This window comes from Molossus molossus, unplaced genomic scaffold (assembly GCF_014108415.1).
Source record: "Molossus molossus isolate mMolMol1 unplaced genomic scaffold, mMolMol1.p scaffold_m16_p_23, whole genome shotgun sequence".
NCBI lineage: Eukaryota > Metazoa > Chordata > Mammalia > Chiroptera > Molossidae > Molossus > Molossus molossus.
The window spans coordinates 2,885,877-2,906,766 of record NW_023425359.1 but is presented as its reverse complement, the minus strand read 5'-3'; the positions used below and the strand labels follow the sequence as shown (position 1 = coordinate 2,906,766).

General features: G+C 45.6%; 1 protein-coding gene across 1 annotated transcript in view; it reads right to left on the bottom strand.

Moving 5' to 3' along the window:
• The window catches only part of MTR (5-methyltetrahydrofolate-homocysteine methyltransferase), a 120,583-nt gene that overhangs the window by 18,995 nt on the left and 80,698 nt on the right, over window positions 1-20,890 (bottom strand). Inside the window, exons 21-25 of the mRNA XM_036277447.1 lie at window positions 19,312-19,419; window positions 17,164-17,264; window positions 12,986-13,053; window positions 12,302-12,422; window positions 1,483-1,564 (exon numbers count right to left, since the gene is read on the bottom strand). Of these exons, the coding sequence (XP_036133340.1) occupies window positions 1,483-1,564; window positions 12,302-12,422; window positions 12,986-13,053; window positions 17,164-17,264; window positions 19,312-19,419 (480 nt within the window). The remainder of the gene's footprint in view (window positions 1-1,482; window positions 1,565-12,301; window positions 12,423-12,985; window positions 13,054-17,163; window positions 17,265-19,311; window positions 19,420-20,890) is intronic.

Genomic DNA, 20,890 nt, shown 5'->3' with positions numbered 1-20,890 from the left:
GCTCTCAGCTGGGCCCAGGCCACTAGCCCCTCGAGATGGTGAAGGAGTCTGTCCTCAAAATGGAACCAAGGGACCGATTCCTTCCCAGCTCAGGTCCTTCCCCTAATGCAGGAGCCGTGGTGCCACAGTACTTACAAAGGTCCAACAGGCTGGCCTGCAAGTGGGAAACGTTCAGTCATTCGTTAGCACTTGGAAATGCTACAGCCTGAAACAGAGGCCCACTGGTTACTTGACCATGCATGTGATATAGGCTCCTTATGAAGCACAATCAAAATGTAAAATACAAAAGACTTGTTTTAAAGTTGAGTCTAGAAATAGAGTTTATGTGCACGTTATCTACATCAATGGCTAATGAAAAACTGCAACTGTATAACTCCTGCCTGACTTACAAAACTATTAAATACTAATGGGAGCATATTCGAAGTAGCACAGAGTAAGACCACCTACTGCCCAGTGGATGTGTGGCCTCAAGAGAGCCACTAACCTCTCTGTCCCCGTCTCATCCTCTGAAATGGGGGCAATGAAGGCATCTACCTGTGAGGATTGAATAAAGAACCATGTAGCCTACTTAACATAGTGCCTGGCACTGTAAGTTTGCAATAACCTTAGCGACTGCTGTATAACTTTTGTACAGATAAAGGCACAGGTCTGAAAGAACCCCTCAGGAAAGGTGGTCACCCTCGTCCTGGCTGTGGTGTCACAGCACCAGCCCTCAGTGACTTCCCTCACCTTCGAAACGTGCACTAGACCAGTGATGTGTGAGCTGTGCTCCCGCGATGAGAACTAGGAGCGGGAGGCAGGACGAAGGGTTGCAGCAGTTTGTGCCACCCTGAGTTTCCAGGTGAGAACAGGCTCCTGTGGCTGACACAAACGCGAGACGGCTAGACGCGTGGTCACCCAGCCCGTCCAGCTGCCCGGCCTGTCACTCAGTGAACAGGATAAAGCTGCTGCGAGAGCGCGTTCGAGGATTCGCAGACGGGGAAAAGCAGGAAAGATGCTGAGGTGAGTTGTTGGCTGCATTCACCGAGAAAATAATCTAATTCTAGGTTCTGAACATCGAGCAGATTGACCTGGCCTGTTCCAGGTTAAATGTTTTTGACCTGGAAACAGGTCATTTAAAGAATTCTACATTCCTTGGCTCTGGCATGGAGTTAAGAACGTGCATGTCCATGTCCGCATTCCCAAGTGGCTGAGATCTCTTCCTGGGTGGTGTCCAGGTCAAAGGTGTCGTGATCCCACCGCTCCTGTGACTCAGACCAGCACTCCCGCTGGCAGAGCAGGGAGTGGACTTGGAAAGCCAGGGCACACTCGCCACCCCCTTCCAGCAGCACACACAATGGCAGTGACACCATCAGAAGGTACGGGTATTGTTTCACATGTTTAAGTAGAATTGGACAAAGATAAGTAGATGTTGGGGGCACCCCTGCCTCTCCGCTCTCCATCCTCTCTCCGCAGCACACTAGGGCGAGGCCCCGCACTCACCACCACCACGCTTTTGGATGCATCCAGGACGTGGATCACGGGGGCACTGTACCTTGGGGCGATTTTAACAGCCGTGTGGGTTCTGAAAAGAGAGGTCAGAAGAAAGACATCCATCAGTGCTGATGGCTCTGCTCACCTCCTGGAGTCCGTCAGAAGCTGTGCTCCTACAGTGCTTCCCTGAGAAACATTCACGTTTCCCTTGTAAAACAAGGATGACTTTCTCCCCACCCTAACTAGGGAGATGGATCTGTCGGTCCAGGCTATAAAGATGTCTGACTAATGAGAGTCTGTCCTCAGCCCTCTGCCAGCAGAGGACGAGTCCATGACCTCGTATTCACGAGCAGAGCGTGTCTGAACTAAGCTGAGTTTCTCCCTCCAGATAAGCTGGGGTACCAGCCAGGGCCCCTGGGGAACCAGACACTAGGCAAGACTCTGTCCCTGTCGCTGGGAGACAACACCATGCCCTGGCCCAACCCCACCCTGTACTTACAGTAAGGAATCGCATACCCTAAGTAAATTCAACACAAATAATACAGACGCAAAAACAACAGAAATATTTTGTAACTTTGGCTCAGCCCCAAATCCCTACTGCCAAACTTGGAAATGTTAGTACTGAGGAAAAAACACCCTTTAATCCTTAAAATTACCTAATTAACTAAAGTGCAAAACAAACTGCCCCGATTACCGAATGTTTAAGCAACAGCATAGCCTATATATCTGCTGTTTCATTTAATACATAACATGGCAAAGTGAGAGCTGAAAATGCATCACCTCCCTCACAGACGTGACCCAGCCCCGAATCCCACTGCAGGGGTGGCAACAGCAGCCAGCAGGAGGCGGTCCTCTCCCCTGGTCTCCTTCCTCTCCCCGGAACCAGTAGCTATGCCCAAGCCAGATACTTCCATATTCCTCCCCTCAACTCAAAGGTATTTTTTTTTGGAAAGACATCTAAAAAATGCTAATATGTGAGAAGTAAACAGAGCAGCAGAACAGTATGTTTAATACAATTCTATTTATTTAAACACTAGCACCCTCAACAAACCAACTTTATATATAAATTTCTGTATATTTAAAAAAACCCAGATATACATCAAAGTGTCAGCACTGGTTATGTGGAGGTGAGAATTGGGAATGAAGGTGGCAGGGACAGACTCAATTTTATTTTCATTTCTCTGAATTGTTTGACATGCTCTGATAAGAGTGGACCACTGAGCCCTGGCCGGTTTGACTCAGCGGTTAGAGCGTCCGCCTGCGGTCCGGAGAGACCTGGGTTCGGTTCCCGCTAAGGGCATGTACTTCGGTTGCAGTTTGTCCCCGGCCCTGGTTGGTTGTGCGGGTGGCAGCCCTCGATGTGTCCCTTCACATCGATGTTTCTCTCTCTCTCTCTTCCTCTCTCTCCCTCCCACTCTGTCTGTACAAAAAATGGAAAAATGTCCTCGGGTGAGGAAAAAAAAAAAAAAAAGAGTGGAGCACTGAGGTGAGTGTTTTTCATAGGCTTCTCTCAGGGCGGGCTCTATAAATCCCTTCAAGACTACTACCTGACCCCTTTCTAAGCGTAGGCAGTAAGCAAAGGACTAAAGCCATAAGCCACAAGAACTGAGCTATAAGGTGCAAGTTCAGGCCTGAGAGGTCAGTGCAGGTGACGGGCAGGTTGGGTGCAGAGCAGCAGGGCGCCAGACTGGGTCCTGGGGCAGCCGAACGAACTCCCTGCCCACTGTGAGCTCAGGGACCAGAGACTTGAAGACATCTGTGCATTGCACCAGGGGAAGGTTTTCAAACAGTAGGAAAAGTCATAACCTGCTTCCAGTTTCAAAACAGAACACAAGTCTGACTCTGCTTGCTTCCTCTTCTTCAAATGGTCAGCTCCTTGAACACACGGACATACTCAGTGTGTGTTCTGCATATATAGAGTTCCTCCAGGGAACATGTTTTAAGCCTGGTGTACTTGGATGACATTTCTCCTAAAGAGAATCAGTAGAATTTTAAAATTCAAAATCAACACAATGAATATTTATTAAGCATCCAAGGGTTCTCAGTGCAGTTCTGGCCCTTCTCTCTCTGATGAGCCTCTGGGCAGGGGCCCTGAGAAGCAATGGATGGGTTCCACTATTTAAATAAATAAATAAATAAAAAGCAAGGTGCTGCTTTCCAATGTAAAAATTGACGAAGTTAGACGAGCACGAAATTTGAGCTTGCTCAGCCAGTGAGAGTGGTTTGGGTTCCCTGAGAAAATAAGACATTAATCCCACTTCCTTCTACACTCCCATTTATGTAGGCTTCTCCAGCTGGATAAAGACTTCTTCCTGAAGACTGAAAAACTGCACAGTATTGGGATCTCTCTCCCTGTCCTACATACCAAGAGCAACGGGCTCGATGCTGAGGCTGAGTCGAAAATCCATCTCTGGACTTCCGGTCAGGAAGGCGGGTAGGTAACCGCAGTATCGCGTCCTCCCACAACCACATCAAAGTTACAACTAAACTACAGAACAACCATCATTCAAAACCGCCTGAAATCGAGCTGAATGGAAGTCCTACAACTACGGAATTAAAGCAGCAGCAGCATCGAGACTGGTAGGAGGGGCGGAGGCGGACGGGCTGGTCCCATACTGTGTGGTGGATAAAAATCAGAAGGACACCTCGGCTGGAAGGTCCTCCCTGAGGACTGAGGGGTCCCCATCCCACATCAGGCACCTCACTCAGGGTTCCAGTGCCAGGAAGAGAATCCCCATCACTTCTGGCTGGAAAAACCAGCGGGAACTGAGACTCAGGGAGGCCGAGGCGGCTGGAGCCCTAGGCAGCTCCATAAAGGACCCGCGCACGGACTTATCGGACTCTCTCCCTCTAAGCTTGAAGGGGAGGCAGCTCGAGGGGCGCCAGAGACATACAGGGAAGAACTGAGCTGTTTGGCACTGGAGGGAGGGCTGGAGAGGGGGCTTTCTCCAGGACAAACATGCTGTCAGAGGCCTTTGTTCCTTTGGTGAGCCCTTCCCTGGGGCAGCAGACAGTTGCCATATCTGGGACTCCAGCAACCTGGCTCACACTGGTTGCCCCACCCTGGTGATTCCCTAAGGCCCTGCCCACCCAACTTTCAGGTCCACCCAAGCTGTTGCCAGTTGCTTAACCATAGGATTGGCCTGTCTTGGACCCTGCTTCAGGTTTTCCTAAGTTCCTCCAAACAAGCAGCATCTGGTCTCAGCTAGCCCCATACCTCTCGTTAAGTAATACATAGAGCCCTGGCCAGTTTGGCTCAGCAGTTAGAGCGTTGGCCTGTGGACCAGAGAGTCCAAGATTCGGTTCCCGGTAAGGGCACCTACCTTGGTTGCAGTTTGTCCCCGGCCCTGGTTGGGTCGTGTGGGTGGCAACCACTCGATGTGTCTCTCTCACATTGATGTCTCTCTCTCTCTTTCTCCCTCTCTCCCTCCTGCTCTATCTGAAGATAAATGCAAAAATGTCCTCTGGTGAGGATTTAAAAAAAAAAAAAAGTAATATATAGAAACAAACACAGGGAGGCAGCCAAAATGAGGAGACAAAGAAACAGGTTTCAAATGAAAGAACAGAACAAAACCCCAGGAAAAGAACTAAGCTAAATAGAGATAAGTAACCTAACAGATGCTGAGTTCCAAATACTGCTTATAAGGATGCTCAGTGAACTTAGTGAGGGCCTCAAGAGCATAAAAAAGGACCAGTCAGAAATGAAGGAGGCACTAACTGATATAAAGAATAATTTACACAGATTCAATAGTAGAGTAGGTAAAGCCAAGAAGCAAACCATCGCTTTGGAATATAAGAAAGTGAAAAACACCCAATCAGAACAGCAAAAAGAAAAAAGAATCCAAAAAAATGAGGATAGTGTAAGGAACCTCTGGGACAATTTCAAGCATGCCAACATTCGCATCTTGGGGGTGCCAGAAGAAAAGAGAGAACAAGAAAATGAAAACCTATTTGAAACAATAATGGCAGAAAACTTCCCTAACTTGGTGAAGGAAACAAACATACAAGTCCAGGAAGCACAGAGAGCCCCTAAGAAGATGAACCCAAGAGGCCCACACCAAGACACATCATCATCAAAATGCAAAAGGTTCAAGACGAGAGAATCTTAAAAGCATCAAGAGAAAAGCAGTTAGTTACCTACAAGGGAGTTCCCATAAGACTGTCAGCTGATTTCTCAAAAGAAACTTTGCAGGCCAGAAGGGAGTGGCAAGAAATATTCAGAGTGATGAAAAGCAAGAACCTACAACCAAGATTACTCTATCCTGCAAAGCTGTCATTTAGAATCGATGGCCATATCAAGAGTTTCCCAGACAAGAAAAAGCTAAAGGAGTTCATCACCACCAAACCATTATTATATGAAATGTTGAAGGGTCTTCTTGAAGAAAATAATAAAAAATATGAACAAACAAAATGGCAATGAATACATATTTGAATCTACAAACAAAATAACAGGCAGAACAGAAGCATTCTCATAGATACAGAGAATATTTTGTTGGTTGCCAGATGGAAGGGAGGTTGGGGGAATGGTTGAAGGGATTAAAAGTACAAATTGGTTGACAGACTAACAAACCTCAAAGGGAAGGGGGAGTAGGGGGGAGAAGAGATAAACAAAAGAACTTATATGTATATATGCATAACCAATGGACACAGACAACAGTGTGGGGAAAGGCAGGAGGAGGGCGGGAGTGGAGAGGAGGGAGTCAGTAAGGGGAAAATGAGGAACATCTGTAATACATTCAACAATAAAGATAAATTAAAAGAAAAAAAAAATCCATCTCTGCTAAGTCACTCATCAACACTTAGGATTTAATAGTCATCTCCCATACTTGCAACATGGGCATGACAATGTGAACCTTAGAAAATCTACTTTAAAACTCTGAAATGAATACAAATGCTCCAAACATTTCAGGTCATATCCTATCCCAGAATTAATTTAGTGTTTTGCATAAATGCAGCATGAAAATGAGAGAAAGAGAAAATAAAGATGGAAAATTAGGATGCAACCAGGAGTAAATTCGGCACATAAAATTCATCCCATGAAATCCTGTGCACAGACCTAAACTCTAAGCTTCTCTGCTGAGTCAGCACCTTAAGTCTTTTTTGTTGTTGTTGTTAATCTTCACCCGAGGATGTTTTTCCATTGATTTTTTTAGACAGAGTGGAAGGGAAGGAGGAAGGGGAAGAGAGAGAAAGAGCGAGAGAGGGAGGAGGGGAGAGAGAGAGAGGCCAATGTGAGAGAGACACATCAACTGGTTGCCTACCACACCACCCCAATCGGGTCCAGGGATCGAACCTACAACCCAGGTACATGCCCTTGACTGGTAATCAAACCCTTGCCCCTTCAGTCCACGGGCCCACGCTATAACCACTGACCCACACTGGATAGGGCAGTACTTTACTTCCTCCCAATTAAAACAATTATGTGACATCTGTTGAATTCTTCCTTATTCCGCCCACACACACACACATAGAGAGAGAGAGAGAGAGAGAGAGAGAGAGAGAAAGAGAGAGAGAGAAAAGAAAAAGAAAAAGACATTTTACAGCTATTGGTTTTAAGACAGTTAAAAACAGGGCTAACTGCCAGATTTGGGCCCTTGAGAAATTGTGTAGCTACAGGACCGGATTTCCACAAAAGTAATATCTAGTTTGTGATACCAAAACCACTGTGTCACACACAGGAGAATATTCAATTTTCTATTTTCTCCCAGCCACAGGTTAAAAAGGGACGCTCCAAGCATATTTCCACCACAAGTCTGTATAACCCTTTGACCTCTCTGACCTCTCCAAGGATCCATCCATCAGACAGCCTTGAGCCTCATTTCAGGCATCTTGGGGAGACAGTTCTAAGTCTATGATGCTACTGCAGGCCCCTGAGGTCTGGAAAAGCCACGGTGCTACTGCCCCTCAGAGGTCTGCGTCGTGGCGTCCTGGGCTGCCATCTGCAGAGGAAGCGTCTGGGACACCGCGGAGTCCTCAGAGGCCTGGAGAAGGCCATGAGGAGGCTCTCGGAGGGCCTGAGACATCCGGCTCCTGAAGGCCTTCTAGCAAAGCTGCCCCAGCTGGTAGACGGATTCCTTACACAGATGCACAAGCACTAACCATGAAGGAGGAGACTGATAAATCAGACTTCATTAAAATCAAGAACTTTTGTTATCCAGAAATACCACTAAGACTACAAAGGCAAGCCATACTGAAAGAATCTATTTGTAAAATATATTTCTTTTAAGGAGCTTGTACACAATATTAATAAAGAATGCATACAAATCACCCTGGCCGGTTTGGCTCAGCGGTTAGAGCGTTGGCCTGCGGTCTGGAGAGACCCGGATTCGGTTCCCGCTAAGGGCACGTACCTCGGTTGCAGTTTGTCCCCGGCCCTGGTTGGTCGTGCGGGTGGCAGCCACTCGAAGTGTCCCTTCACATCGATGTTTCTCTCCTCTCTCTCTGTTCCTCTCTCTCCCTCCCATTCTACCTGAACAAAAAATGCAAAAATGTCCTCAGGTGAGGATAAAAAAAAAATAATAATAAAAAAAATAAAAAAAAAGAATGCATACAAATCAATAAGAAAAAAGGCAGAATACCCAACTTAAAAGAAAAGAGACTTAAAAAGCATACCCAGATGGTCAACAGACATATGAAAACACCTTCAACATCATTGGTCAGCAAAGAAATACAAATGAAAACCACATCAAAATAGTATTACATACACACAAAAATGGATAAAATGGAAAGTGATGTGGAATAACTGCAAATCTCTTAATTGCTGGTGGGAAGTATCAGTTAATACAATCGCTTTGGAAAACTACCTGGCAATACCGAGTGCAGACGGCCATTCGTGGATCTTACCACCCAGCGAGAGGCTTCAGGACAGAATGCAGAAGTGGCAGCCATTCTGTGTAACAGCCCCAAACTGTAAAAACCAACAATGTCTACCGACAGGAGCACGGACAATAAATAAGCCATAGTCTATTATACAACGGAACACTATACCACAACAGGAAAAAGCAACTATTGTGACAACGAGCTTGGGCCTGGGACAGCGTGCTGAGCGAAAGCAGCAGGCACAGAAGGACGCGTGCAGCAGGACACAGGCTGCAGGGCAGGCGAACCAGACAATGGTCACAGAGACAACAGTGGTTACTGCCACTGGGAAGGAGCCCAGTGAAGTTTCTGGTGCCATTAATGTTCTAGTTCTTTTTTTAACCCTCACCCGAGAATATTTTTCCATTTATCTCTAGATAGACTGGGAGGGAGGGAGAGAAGGAGGGAGAGAGAGAGAGAGAGAGAGAGAAACATTGATGTGAGAGCGACACATCGACTAGTTGCCTCCCACACGACCCCCACCAGGACCCAGGATAACTGCAATTGAGGTATGTGCCCTTGGCCAGAATCGAACCCAGGACTCCTTGGTCTGAGGGCCAATGCTCTAACCACTGAGAAAACCTGCCAGGGCAGTGTTCTGTTTCTTAATCTGGGGCTGGTTACAGGGGTGGGCTCCCTTTTGTAAAAATTAATCAAGTTGTGTATCTATGCTGTATGTGCTTTTCTATAAGACTGTTAGACCAGTGGAAGTGCTCACCCTACTACAAGGGCTCGCTGAAGCAAGACCCCAGGCCTGCGACACCCACTGTCCCTGCCTCTGAATGGAGTTGGAACTGGGAATTTACAATAAAGTTCCTTTGAAGGCTGCAGGAGAGCCTGTTTTTCAAAGGCTGCTCGAACACCACCGTGCAGAAGGGGATGGTTCCTAAAACCACTGCGACTGGCTTTTATTCTCCAGAAACTGCAATAGGCATGGAAGAGAACAGACCAGAAAGGGCAGAGCTCACGGAGTAACAAAGCACCACCAAGATGGAAGCAACCTGGGGGTCCCCGGGTCCCAGCTGTCTGCCTTCAGGTGGAACACAGTCACGGTTCCCCAGACGATACGAACGGACATTCGCAATAGCATGAAGAGACAGCGGATGATTTCTACCAGGTTAGAACTGTTAAGAGTCATTTAAGGCTAATTTTGCCAATGAGGGGCTAGCCATGTTGCTTCTAAATTTTTTTTTTTTTTTTTTTTAAACCTCTTTAAGCCCTGGCCAATTTGGCTCAGCAGTTAGAGTGTCGGGCCCAAGGACCAAAGAGTTGAGGGTTCGATTCCTGGTCAAGGGCACTTACCTAGGTTGCAGGTTCCACCCCTGATCACAGCTGGGGTCTTGCGTGAGGGAACCAATTGATATGTCTCTCACATCAATGTTTCTCTCTCTTTCTCTCCCTCCCACTCTATCTAAATATCAATGGAGCCCTGGCCGGTTTGGCCTGGCAGTTAGAGCGTCAGCCTGAGGACCAAAGAGTCCTGGGTTCAATTCTGGCACATACCTTGGATGCAGTTTGTCCCCAGCCCCAGTTGGGGTTGTGCAGGTGGCAACCAGTCGATGTGTCTCTCTCACATTGATTTTTCTCTCTCTCTCTCCCTCCCACTCTGTCTGAAGATAAATGTAAAAAATATCCTTGGGTGAGAATTAATAAATAAATAAAATAAAATAAAATAAATATCAATGGAAAAAATACCCTGGCTGGTTTGGCTCAGCAGTTAGAGCATCGGCCCATGGACCAACGAGTTATGGGTTCGATTCCGGTCAAGGGCATGTACCTCAGTTGTGGTTCGGTCTCTGGCCCTGGTCGGGGTCATCCAGGAGGCAACCAATTGATGTGTCTCTCTTACATAGATGTTTCTTCCCCACGCCCAACTCTATCTGAAGATAAACAGAAAAATATCCTTGAGTGAGGATTAAAAATAATTAAATTAAAAAAAAAAAAAAACACAATGAAAAATATATCCTTGGGTGAGTATTTAAAAACACACACAAAAAAACCACCTTTACAATCTGGTGATTCTCACTTGGAAAGAGATATAAAAAAAATGGACTATTTGGAAATGTTCCAATTTATACAAGTAGCAATGTGGTTTCCTGATCTTGAACTTCTAAGTGTAGTGTCCTACCATACAAAAGGGTTTTTATTTTGAAACCGACATCACATTTATGTAACTCTTTTTTTTTTTTATCCTCACCCGAGGATATTTTTCCATTTTTTGTACAGATAGAGTGGGAGGGAGAGAGAGGAAGGAAGAGAGAGTGAGAAACATCGACGTGAAGGGACACATCGAGTGGCTGCTACCCGCACGACCAACCAGGGCCGGGGACAAACCGCAACCGAAGTACGTGCCCTTAGCGGGAACCGAACCCGGGTCTCTCCAGACCAAGGCCGACGCTCTAACCGCTGAGCCAAACTGGCCAGGGCACATTTATGTAACTCTTAATGCATTTCATTATATCTGCTCATTTATTTATTTATTCTATTTTACAACCATGGTTTTAAAAGGTAATTGATTCTGACAATAGTCTATAAATTCTCTTACCATTCTCTTTACTAAGCTAATAAATATGCACACCATAATCATTAGTTACCCAAGACCATGCCCACTGAAACCCCAGGGTCGGTCCCATCCCTGGAGAACAATCAGCTATGTGTCCTAGTGGATAAGTCCTTCGTGGAAAAAGAAGCCGTTTTCCAATGTGAGCACTCTGACTTCTCACGAAAATGATCCCTAAGATGATCAATGTGAAGCTGGCAAGGCCTTGGAACCCAGTTTTTGGTCAAACACCAATCTAGATGATTCTGTGAAGGTATTTTCAGATGTGATTAACATTAAAATCAGTAGACTTGAGAGAAGCTGACTTCCACAGAGTGGTGGGCCGCATTCGGTCAGTGAAAAGACTGTAAGAAGAGTGAGGTGCCTGAGGAAGGACCTCTGCCTCCAGACGCCTTGGGACTCGACACTGCACAGCAGCTCCTGCTGGTCTCCAGCTGCTCACCTTCCCTGAAGATTTCACCCTAGCAGCTCCCCATAATCTCGTGAGCCAATTCCTACAATCAGTCCCTCTTCCTCTTCCTTGTGTGTGTTTGCGTGCATGTGCGTGTGTGCGTGCATGTGTGTGCAGGCATCCTATAGACTCGTTCTCTGGGGAACCTGACTAATGCAAATGGCTTTACATACAGTTGTTTCTAGTGCAAAAGGAAATCTGGAGTATCTCTGTCCAGACCGCCAGTGTATTTTTGTATCAGAAAAATAAATTCTGTGCTTTGAGGGATTGCCAAGTTCAGTGCTCCACTGGGCATTATTCTCGGACAAAGTGAATGTATGAAAGTGTCATAAATTGTCTAATACACATAATTAACACATTTCTCACCAAATATTATGATGATTAAATGAAAAATCTGACAAACTAAGTAATGATCATGTGACCAAACCTGAATTTTCTCCTCTTTCACATTGTTTAACTCAAAGCTTCCCCCTTTCAAAAACAACTTCCCAAAGTGAGCCTTGGTGCTCGCTCCCTTTCGTATCAACTACCACAACACCGGAGTTTCATCAGGGAACCCGTACTTATTCAGACACCGTGATAAGACAGAGTGGCTACAGTTCAAGCCATGTCTTTGTGCCAAAAAACCCCGCTTCTCCACTTAGCCTGATTTCTAGAGGAGTAAGTGTTCATTATAAATCTCAGGAGCTGAATGGCAGGTGACGGATAAGGAAAGGACTATTACAGCCAAAGAACCCAAAGAAAGGCAAGGGGCTGCGGCCACAGAGGCGTCTTGCAGCGTGCTCCGAAGGCATTCTCTCTGGCCCCGTCCAGGGAAGACCGGAAAGTCCACGTGCTCATGTATGAGGAGACAATGTACTGATAAGCGTAAGGAAACACAGGCCGATCTTCCCACTATCTCCGAACACTGGCACTACCAGAACATGAAGTGAAGCACAAAGCTTGTGAGCATGACTTACCGCGAGGTGGTTGCCCCTCCAATCAACAAGGGGATCTTTATAGCTAATCTCTCCATTTCCTTGGCAACAAATATCATTTCATCCAGGGAAGGAGTGATGAGTCCTGACAGGCCAATTATATCTATTATTTAAGAAAAAAAAGTACAAATTAGAAGAATGACAGAAAAGGAGAAAAAGTATGAAGACTCACTTAAAAAACTTCTGTAATAAAGACCATAAGATGTAATATGATTCCCAATTTCTAATTCTAAGACATCTTTCTTAACTGGGGGTTTCAATGTATTGTTTGCTGTTGGTAGTAAATATGGTTTGTAACTTAAAGTTGCAATGATGTATCTGTCAGTTTTGGTAAGCCATGCAATAAAATATATTACTAGTTATGATGTCCCAGTCGTGAATGTGTCACGGTGTGTGAAGAAACATAAACACCACACACAGAGAAAAAGTCTAACAGAACACCATTCTCTTATAAGAAGGTTGTCTCATCCCCGTCTCCAGAGCTATACGAGAGGTTCACGTTCCCTATTCACCCGTCAACCCCCACTATAAATGGCATGAAGGCAGCCCCCACACAGGAGCTGGCACTTCACTGTCTGAATGCCCCACCAGGCCCGCCTGTGCTGGGCATCAGTCACTGACAAACAGACGCTGAGGGGCACACCCAGAAGCCCAGGGGCACAGTACCTGCTTTGTGGTCAAGAGCCGCTTTCAGTATCTTATCACAGGGGGTCATGACTCCTAAGTCAATAACTCTGACATACAGAAACGGGACATGAGAAAATTAAAGAGAATGCATTAGAGACAAGGCTGAGATGAACGTTTTTATTTAGCCATCAAATACTGCTCTGCTATAAACTGGAATCACACTGAAATTCTCACTAAATACTGACAACCACAGGTACAACTACCATTCATTGAGTGCTTAGCTGTAGGCCAGGTGCTGTGCTACACTTTTATAAGCAACTTTATTGATACAGAATTCACATAGCATAACATTCACCCTTTTAAAGTATATAGTTCAACAGTTTCTGGTATATTACAAATATATAATATATGTAATTTGCCCTTCTGGCCATTTTTAAGCACACAATTCAATGCGCATCCCGAAGCAGCTGGCCCTGGGGAACTGGCTGAGGGAGAAGCTGAGCACCCTGCCACTTGCTGACTGAGCCATCGCGAAGGAATCACTGAACTTCACTAAGCCTCGGTTTCTCGCCTGTCAAATGAGAAATACAATAATTGAGGCAGGCAGAGCAGGATCAAAACCGTAAAAAAAAAAAAATGAAAGAAAAAAAAATCAAAAAAGCAGGAAAAGACAAAAAAGGAAAAGAATTTTATAAAAGCACCATATAAATTGTGACGTGGTAAACAAATGTTAGTAGTACTTGGTTCTAGGTGGATACATCCTTAGATCTATTCAGATTCTCACATTGTACTGCATTGTAAACAACAATATAAATGAAGCCACTTTAAAATGGAGCCGGAGCCCTGGCCAGTTCGGCTCAGCGGTTGAGCATCGGCCTGTGGACCATGGAGTCCCGGGTTCGGTTCCCGCTAGGGGCATGTACCAAAAAATAAATAAATAAAATGGAGCCGGAACTGCCTGGCGTGACTTAGGCCTCGAATCTTTGGGAAGTTAAAACAACAAAATAATCTGGATTGGGCCTAAGCAACTCTTGTTTCCCAAAGAATTGTTTGCAAGTGTAACAAAAAACAGATATCATGACTACTGGACTAATGATTACTGAACTAAAAAAATTAAAAACACTGTTTAGAATTATGGTCACTGTGCTGTCTGCACCCACAGAAATGTCTTCCTTCTATGGATGTAACTGTTCCCATTCCCTTTCTCATAAAGAGCCTTTCCATTGTCTCCAAATCGGAATGTTATTTGGGCTTCTGACTGAATTGATGATTCCTGAATAGCTATTCTATTTCCTCTTAATAAATGCTTGTCGCCTCTCACTTTGAAAGGCTTTTTTATTTTTATATTAATCGCATCATAGAGTCTACTGCATTATCCCCATGAAAAATGTGTTTTCTGTCTAGACAGCTCTATCACTTTTAGTCCTCTTTATATTTTTCCCCACAAAGAAAAAAAAAAAAAAGATCATTTCATGAGATGCACTGCAGCAGGGACAAAGAACCAGGAATGAGAAAGATGCATTAGGACTTGGTACTGGCTGGCTGGCTAGACTCCCTCACTCAAGCACCCAGCCTAGAACATCGATGTTCTAACTATGTAACACATCTCTAGGCACTTGTCCACTAGCTGATGCTACAAAACCAAACTCACCAATGCCAGGACTCCATTGTTATAAGATACAAGCCCCAAAGGGGTATTTGACCTGATAGAGAAGCTTGCACATCCACACACACTTTCGTAAAAGGAATAATTAGTTTCATCAGCAGATATTTCTCCAGGTAGACTTACTAGCGAAGATAAGCAGACCTTCCGTGCACAAGACAGGAACTGCACGCGCTCTGGGCGCACTGGAGGAAAACCTCGGGTTCAGCAGGCTTTCACCCGGGCCTCATAAAATACCTCTACTAGAGGAAAAAATATTCCTACTACGATTCTCTCAGCTACCTATCTGTTTTGCAAAATAAAAAATGATAAACACAGGACAATAATCTCTCTCTTTTTTTTTATCCTCACCCGAGGACATTTTTCCATTTTTTTATTCAGATAGAGCAGGAAGGAGAAAGAGGAAGAGAGAGGGAGAGAGAGAGAAACATCAATGTGAAAGGGACACATCGAGTGGCTGCCACCCACACGACCCAACCAGGGCCGGGGACAAACTGTAACCAAGGTACATGCCCTTAGCGGGAAGCGAACCTGGGTCTCTCTGGACTGTAGGCCAACGCTCTAACCGCTGAGCCAAACCGGCCAGGGCAGGACAATATCTCAAGAATGCTTTATGAAGTTTACTTTCAAGTCACCTTTTCAACACTTCTTATCCCATTATCACAATTGAATATGTTCCTGGCTATTAAGCCTGATAAACAGTAAACTCCTTGAATGGAGTAAGGTTAACATAATCACTTTGGTGTCTCTAGTTCAATGCATGGCACATAGCAGATGATCTAAAAATGTTTTAAATTAGCTTAACTGAATCTTAACTAATCCTGATAAAAGCAAATTGAACCAACAACACCAGGTTTGAAAAGAGAAGAGGAGAGTAAAAATGTCTTATAGATTTTAGAAAGCAAACACCTTATCCAAATACTCATTCTATCAGCAAAATCTCATTACAACAACCTCCACTGTCTCCAATAGATTTATCTTTAAAAAAGATAAATAAATACATTCCGAGGAATAGTCCTCATGCCCAGGACCAGGAGAGAACGCTGTCTTGACAGTGAGCAGGCAGACATACGGAAGTGCTTGTGAAGACAGAGGGGAAAGGTGCCATCCTGACATGGCTCCTCCGCCTCAAGCCTTCCTGAGTGGGTCTCAGTTGCATTTAATCAGCTTTGAACGCAGAGATGGAGAAACACGTTGAGAGGAAAGAGGGGACTTTAAGCATAATTGTCACCGACAGCAGAAGAGAGCTCTCAGGGGCACAGCTGCAGCAAGTCTCTCTCCTCCACAAAGAAAACAGCACATTGGAAAGAAGTCCATGGCTCAAAAGGACGGCTGGTTGGACGTGGAGAAGGCATTAGCCAGTTACATTAGTCTTTGAATTATAAAGAATATGTTGAAATTGGAGCAAAACGTACACTTATTAAGTCATCAGCTCTCACAAGGAAATAACTTTGTGCTGAATATTTATTCACCATAACAAGATACATCAGAAAGGGATTTTATTTGTATGCATTCCAAAATCTAGCTTCATCATTACCAAGAAGCATGCGTGGTCCTAAGCCAAGGAAAGAGAACTATGCAGTCAAAACCTTCTGATGACACTCTTTCCAGCCAGTCTTAGGAGATCTCGGCTGGGAAGCACGGCAGTTCAGAGAGGGGAAGGGAAATACGCTGCATCCCACTGGCCACGGGTTAGAGCCCAGAGTTCTGGTTACAAGAACGTTCTTTCTGGCCCAAGGTCAATTTTCAAAAAGCCTCTTGGTTATTTTGACTCTGCCTAAATAGCTTTTACTTTTTTGTCCTTATTGAACATGCAACAGATTAATTACTAACACATCATTTCAAAAGGTGTGTTCAATGTTGAAGATTTGAAAACACAGTAATAAAACAAAAGGCATTAAAAATAGCCTCTTGCCCTGGCCGGTTTGGCTCAGCGGTTAGAGCGTCGGCCTGCGGTCCAGAGAGACCTGGGTTTGGTTCCCGCTAAGGGCGCGTACTTCGGTTGCAGTTTGTCCCCGGCCCTGGTCGGTCGTGTGGGTGGCAGCCACTCGATGTGTCCCTTCACGTCGATGTTTCTCTCTCTCTCTCCCTTCCTCTCTCTCCCTCCCACTCTATCTGTACAAAAAATGGAAAAATATCCTCGGGTGAGGATAAAAAAAAAAAAAAATAGCCTCTAGCCCTGGCTGGTTTGGCTCAGTGGTTAGAGCATCGGCCCGCAGACTGGAGAGTCCTGTGTTTGGTTCCCGTTAAGGGCACGTACCGTGGTTGCAGTTTGTCCCCGGCCCTGATTGGGGTCGTGTGGGTGGCAGCCAGTTGATATGTCTCTCTCACATCGATGTTTCTCTCTCTCTACCTCTCCTTCCCGCTCTGTCTGAAGATAAATGCAAAATTGTACTCGGGTGAGGATTAAAAAAAAAAAAAAAGGTTAAAAATAAATAAATAAATTAAAATAGCCTCTAACATCCCCTGCTATACCCTCCCACCCACTAAAGAATTATCCTGTTAAAGGTTTTATTTTAGAAGAACTGGCTGACAGCAGTGGGGCTGACCTCACCTGAAGTTGTTGCAGCTGAGAACCACCCCCACGATGTTCTTGCCTATGTCGTGCACGTCGCCTTTCACAGTGGCCAGCACGATGGTTCCTTGGTAAGGGTCCTGCAGAGTAAGATGAGCAGCGAAACAGTGCTGTGGTCATTTTAAAGCAGACCATGCAGTTCTCGAGAGCCTGACTGGTGTTGGCATTTTTTAATCCTGACTCAAGGACATGTTCAGAGAGAGGAAAAGAAAGAAGGAGAAAGAGAGAGAGAGAAACATTGATCGGCTGCCCTCTGCACACTCCCCAGCTGGGGAGTCGATCCATATCCCAGGCGTGTGCCCTGCACACTCCCCAGCTGAGGAGTCGATCCATATCCCAGGCGTGTGCCCTGCACACTCCCCAGCTGGGGAGTCGATCCATATCCCAGGCGTGTGCCCTGCACACTGCCCAGCTGGGGAGTCGATCCATATCCCAGGCATGTGCCCTGCACACTCCCCAGCTGGGGAGTCGATCCATATCCCAGGCGTGTGCTCTGCACACTGCCCAGCTGGGGAGTTGATCCATAACCCACGCATGTGCCCTGCACACTCCCCAGCTGGGGAGTCGATCCATATCCCAGGCGTGTGCCCTGCACACTCCCCAGCTGAGGAGTTGATCCATAACCCACGCATGTGCCCTGCACACTCCCCAGCTGAGGAGTTGATCCATATCCCAGGCGTGTGCCCTGCACACTCCCCAGCTGGGGAGTCGATCCATATCCCAGGCGTGTGCCCTGCACACTCCCCAGCTGGGGAGTCGATCCATATCCCAGGCGTGTGCCCTGCACACTCCCCAGCTGAGGAGTTGATCCATAACCCAGGCATGTGCCCTGCACACTCCCCAGCTGGGGAGTCGATCCATAACCCAGGCGTGTGCCCTGACTGGGAACTGACCCGGCAACCTTTTGTGCCCAGGACAACGCCTAACCAACTGAGCCACTCCAGCTGGGCCAGAAAGCAATATAGTACAACTAAGAACACCTCACAGACAGACCCAGAACCCAGACCATGTGCTCTGCAGGTGGGAAGCTGTAAGCCTGAGTAGTTTGAAGGAGGCTTACCAGGTTGGTAAGCTCAGTGAGCTTCAACCAAGATCACTGGTTCCATCACCTCAAAGAGCAATTTGGGTTCAAATACAAAACAACCCTACAGCTGAAGGCCATACCCTTAACTCCCAACACTGTCTGACCACTTTTACTGCTAGCAGAGAGGGGACAGGGAGGAGCCGAGTGGCACATGCCCCTTCAGAATCTGAACCCCAGAGCAGCTCTGTGTGGGGTGGGTGGGGGAGCATTAGCTCCTTGTGTTTTCAACCCTGTTGTTCTATCCATCATTGGCATCTCCTCCCTCAAAAACAAAGGCATGCAAGGCAAGCAGGATTTTTAAAAACACTATGTCTGTCTGACCCACTTACAAACTCAGATCAATGTAAGAATTCAGCATCCAAGGGGCCAAAGTTGACTGAGCTTCACAGGGAGCTCAGCCTAGTGTTTCCTGTGGTGGTACAGCCAAGAGGAATCAAACTGAATCCAGAAGCAGAGGCGAGGACACTACCCGTATACAGAGGACATACAGTTAACAGGTTTTCCAAAACCAAACATTACTATCTCTGTCTCTATAGTTACAGTGTCTAGTGCAGTACCTAGCATATAGGAGCTCTTAAATGATTAACAGATGAATAAATGAACTGGTGTTCTCTTGAAATCATAGGCTTTATTTTAAAAATTATGTTCATATTAAGTTTCATAAAGCCACATTCAAAGGAAAGTCCCAGGGTATTCTAATACTTGGTAAAAGAGATCATTTCTCTATTTTTTAAAATCCTCACCCGAGGGTATGTTTTTTTATTGATTTTTAGAGAGGAAGGGAGAGGGGGAGGGAGAGAGAGAGAGAGAGAGAGAGAAACATCAATATGAGAAACATCTATCGGTTGCTTCCTGTATGTACCCTGACAGGGGATTGAACCTGCACCCTTTTGGTGCATGGGTCGCTCCAACCGAGCCACCTGGCCAGGGCTGAGATCATTTCTCTATTTTACCTCAATGACAAACACAGCCAAGCCCCACAGTCCCCTCCAGTACGTCTTTGAGGCCAGTTCCTCACAGGGACCACAGCCTGGGCAACTTGCCTCTTCTTCTACTGCGCCAGTAAGCACTTGGGTTTCTCTTCTTTCCTTTTCCATGAAGGGAATAAGGTGGCCAACAGCCTTCTTCATGACCCGAGCTGACTTTATAACCTGGGAAAAACACACAAAGTCAGGAATCTTTATGAAACTACCTATATGGCTGCCAATGGCCACCTGTGAAATTGTAGCATGAATTAAGGATGCATGCTTTGACTTCAGCTCAGCCACACTGGAGTCCACTTTCCACAGTGGGCAGGGGAAGGAATGAGATCCTATGGGGAAAACCAAGAATGAGCTATCGCAGAAGCAAAACGAGCTGGAGATCCAATGTTGCAATCGATGTCCTGTGCACTCTGCACATTACCCTTTCTCACCTAGAAGGCCCTCTATCGGTTTTCCAAGCCTTAAGCTTCTCCACCATAAGCCCCTTCTTAGCCTTTTCTCCTCAATCCCCAGCATTATAATTAATTGATAATTAAGACTTATGCTTAAGCAAGAACAGGGCCTTTTATAAGACCCATCGATGCACACTAAAACTCAGGAGTGGGAGTATGATAGGATATTTGTCAATGTCAGAGTTTCTCCCTCCAAGTAAATTTACAGCGAAGAAATCCAGCAGATGCCATTAACCAACTGATCCAAGTTCACATCGCCAGTAACACACAACATCATGGGCCTCTTGACATGACCCACTGAGAAGGGCATGGCACCACTCTGCTTTTCTTGCCAAAAATGAAAAAATTTCAGACAAACTCCAGTTGAAGGACAGTCTGTACTATACTGGACTCTTCAAAAGTCAAGGTCACAGAGAAACTGTCAGAGAAGACAGGATAAAAGCAAAGCAGGATCCTGGAACAAAAAGGAAATAGTAGAAAAACTGGTGAAATCTGATAAGGTCTTTATTTAACAGCACTACACCAATGTGAATTTCCTGGTTCTGATTATTATACTGTGGTTAAGTAAAAATGTTAACATTAGGAGAAAAAGATGGGTGAGAAATATATAGGCACTTTAATTTATTTATTTTAAATTCTCACCCAAGGATACTTTTTTCCATTTATCTTCAGATAGTGAGAGGGAGGAGGAGAGAGAGAGAGAGAGAAATGTTGATGTGAGAGAGACACATCAATTGGTTGCCTCCTGCACAACTCCAACTGGTGGGGGATTGAACCTGCAACTCCAGTCCATGCTGTTGACTCAAAATAAAACCTGTGACCCTTTGGCTCTAACCACTGAGCAAACCAGCCAGGGCTATAGGCACTTTTTCTTATCCTTACCTGAGGACATTTTTTGCATTTATCTTCAGATAGAGCGGGAGGGACAGAGGGAGAGAGAGAGAGAAACCTCGATGTGAGAGAGACATTGAGTGGTTGCCACCCACACGACCCCAACTGGGGGCAAGACGAAACTGCAACCAAGAATTGAACCTGGGATTCTCTGGTCCATGTGCCGCCGCTCTAACTGCTGAGCCAAACTGGCCAGGGCACTATAGGCACTTTTAAAATCACATGTGCAACTTGTCTGTAAGTCTAAAGTTAACTGAAAAGGAAAAGTTAGAAATAAGTCAATATCATGAAAAACA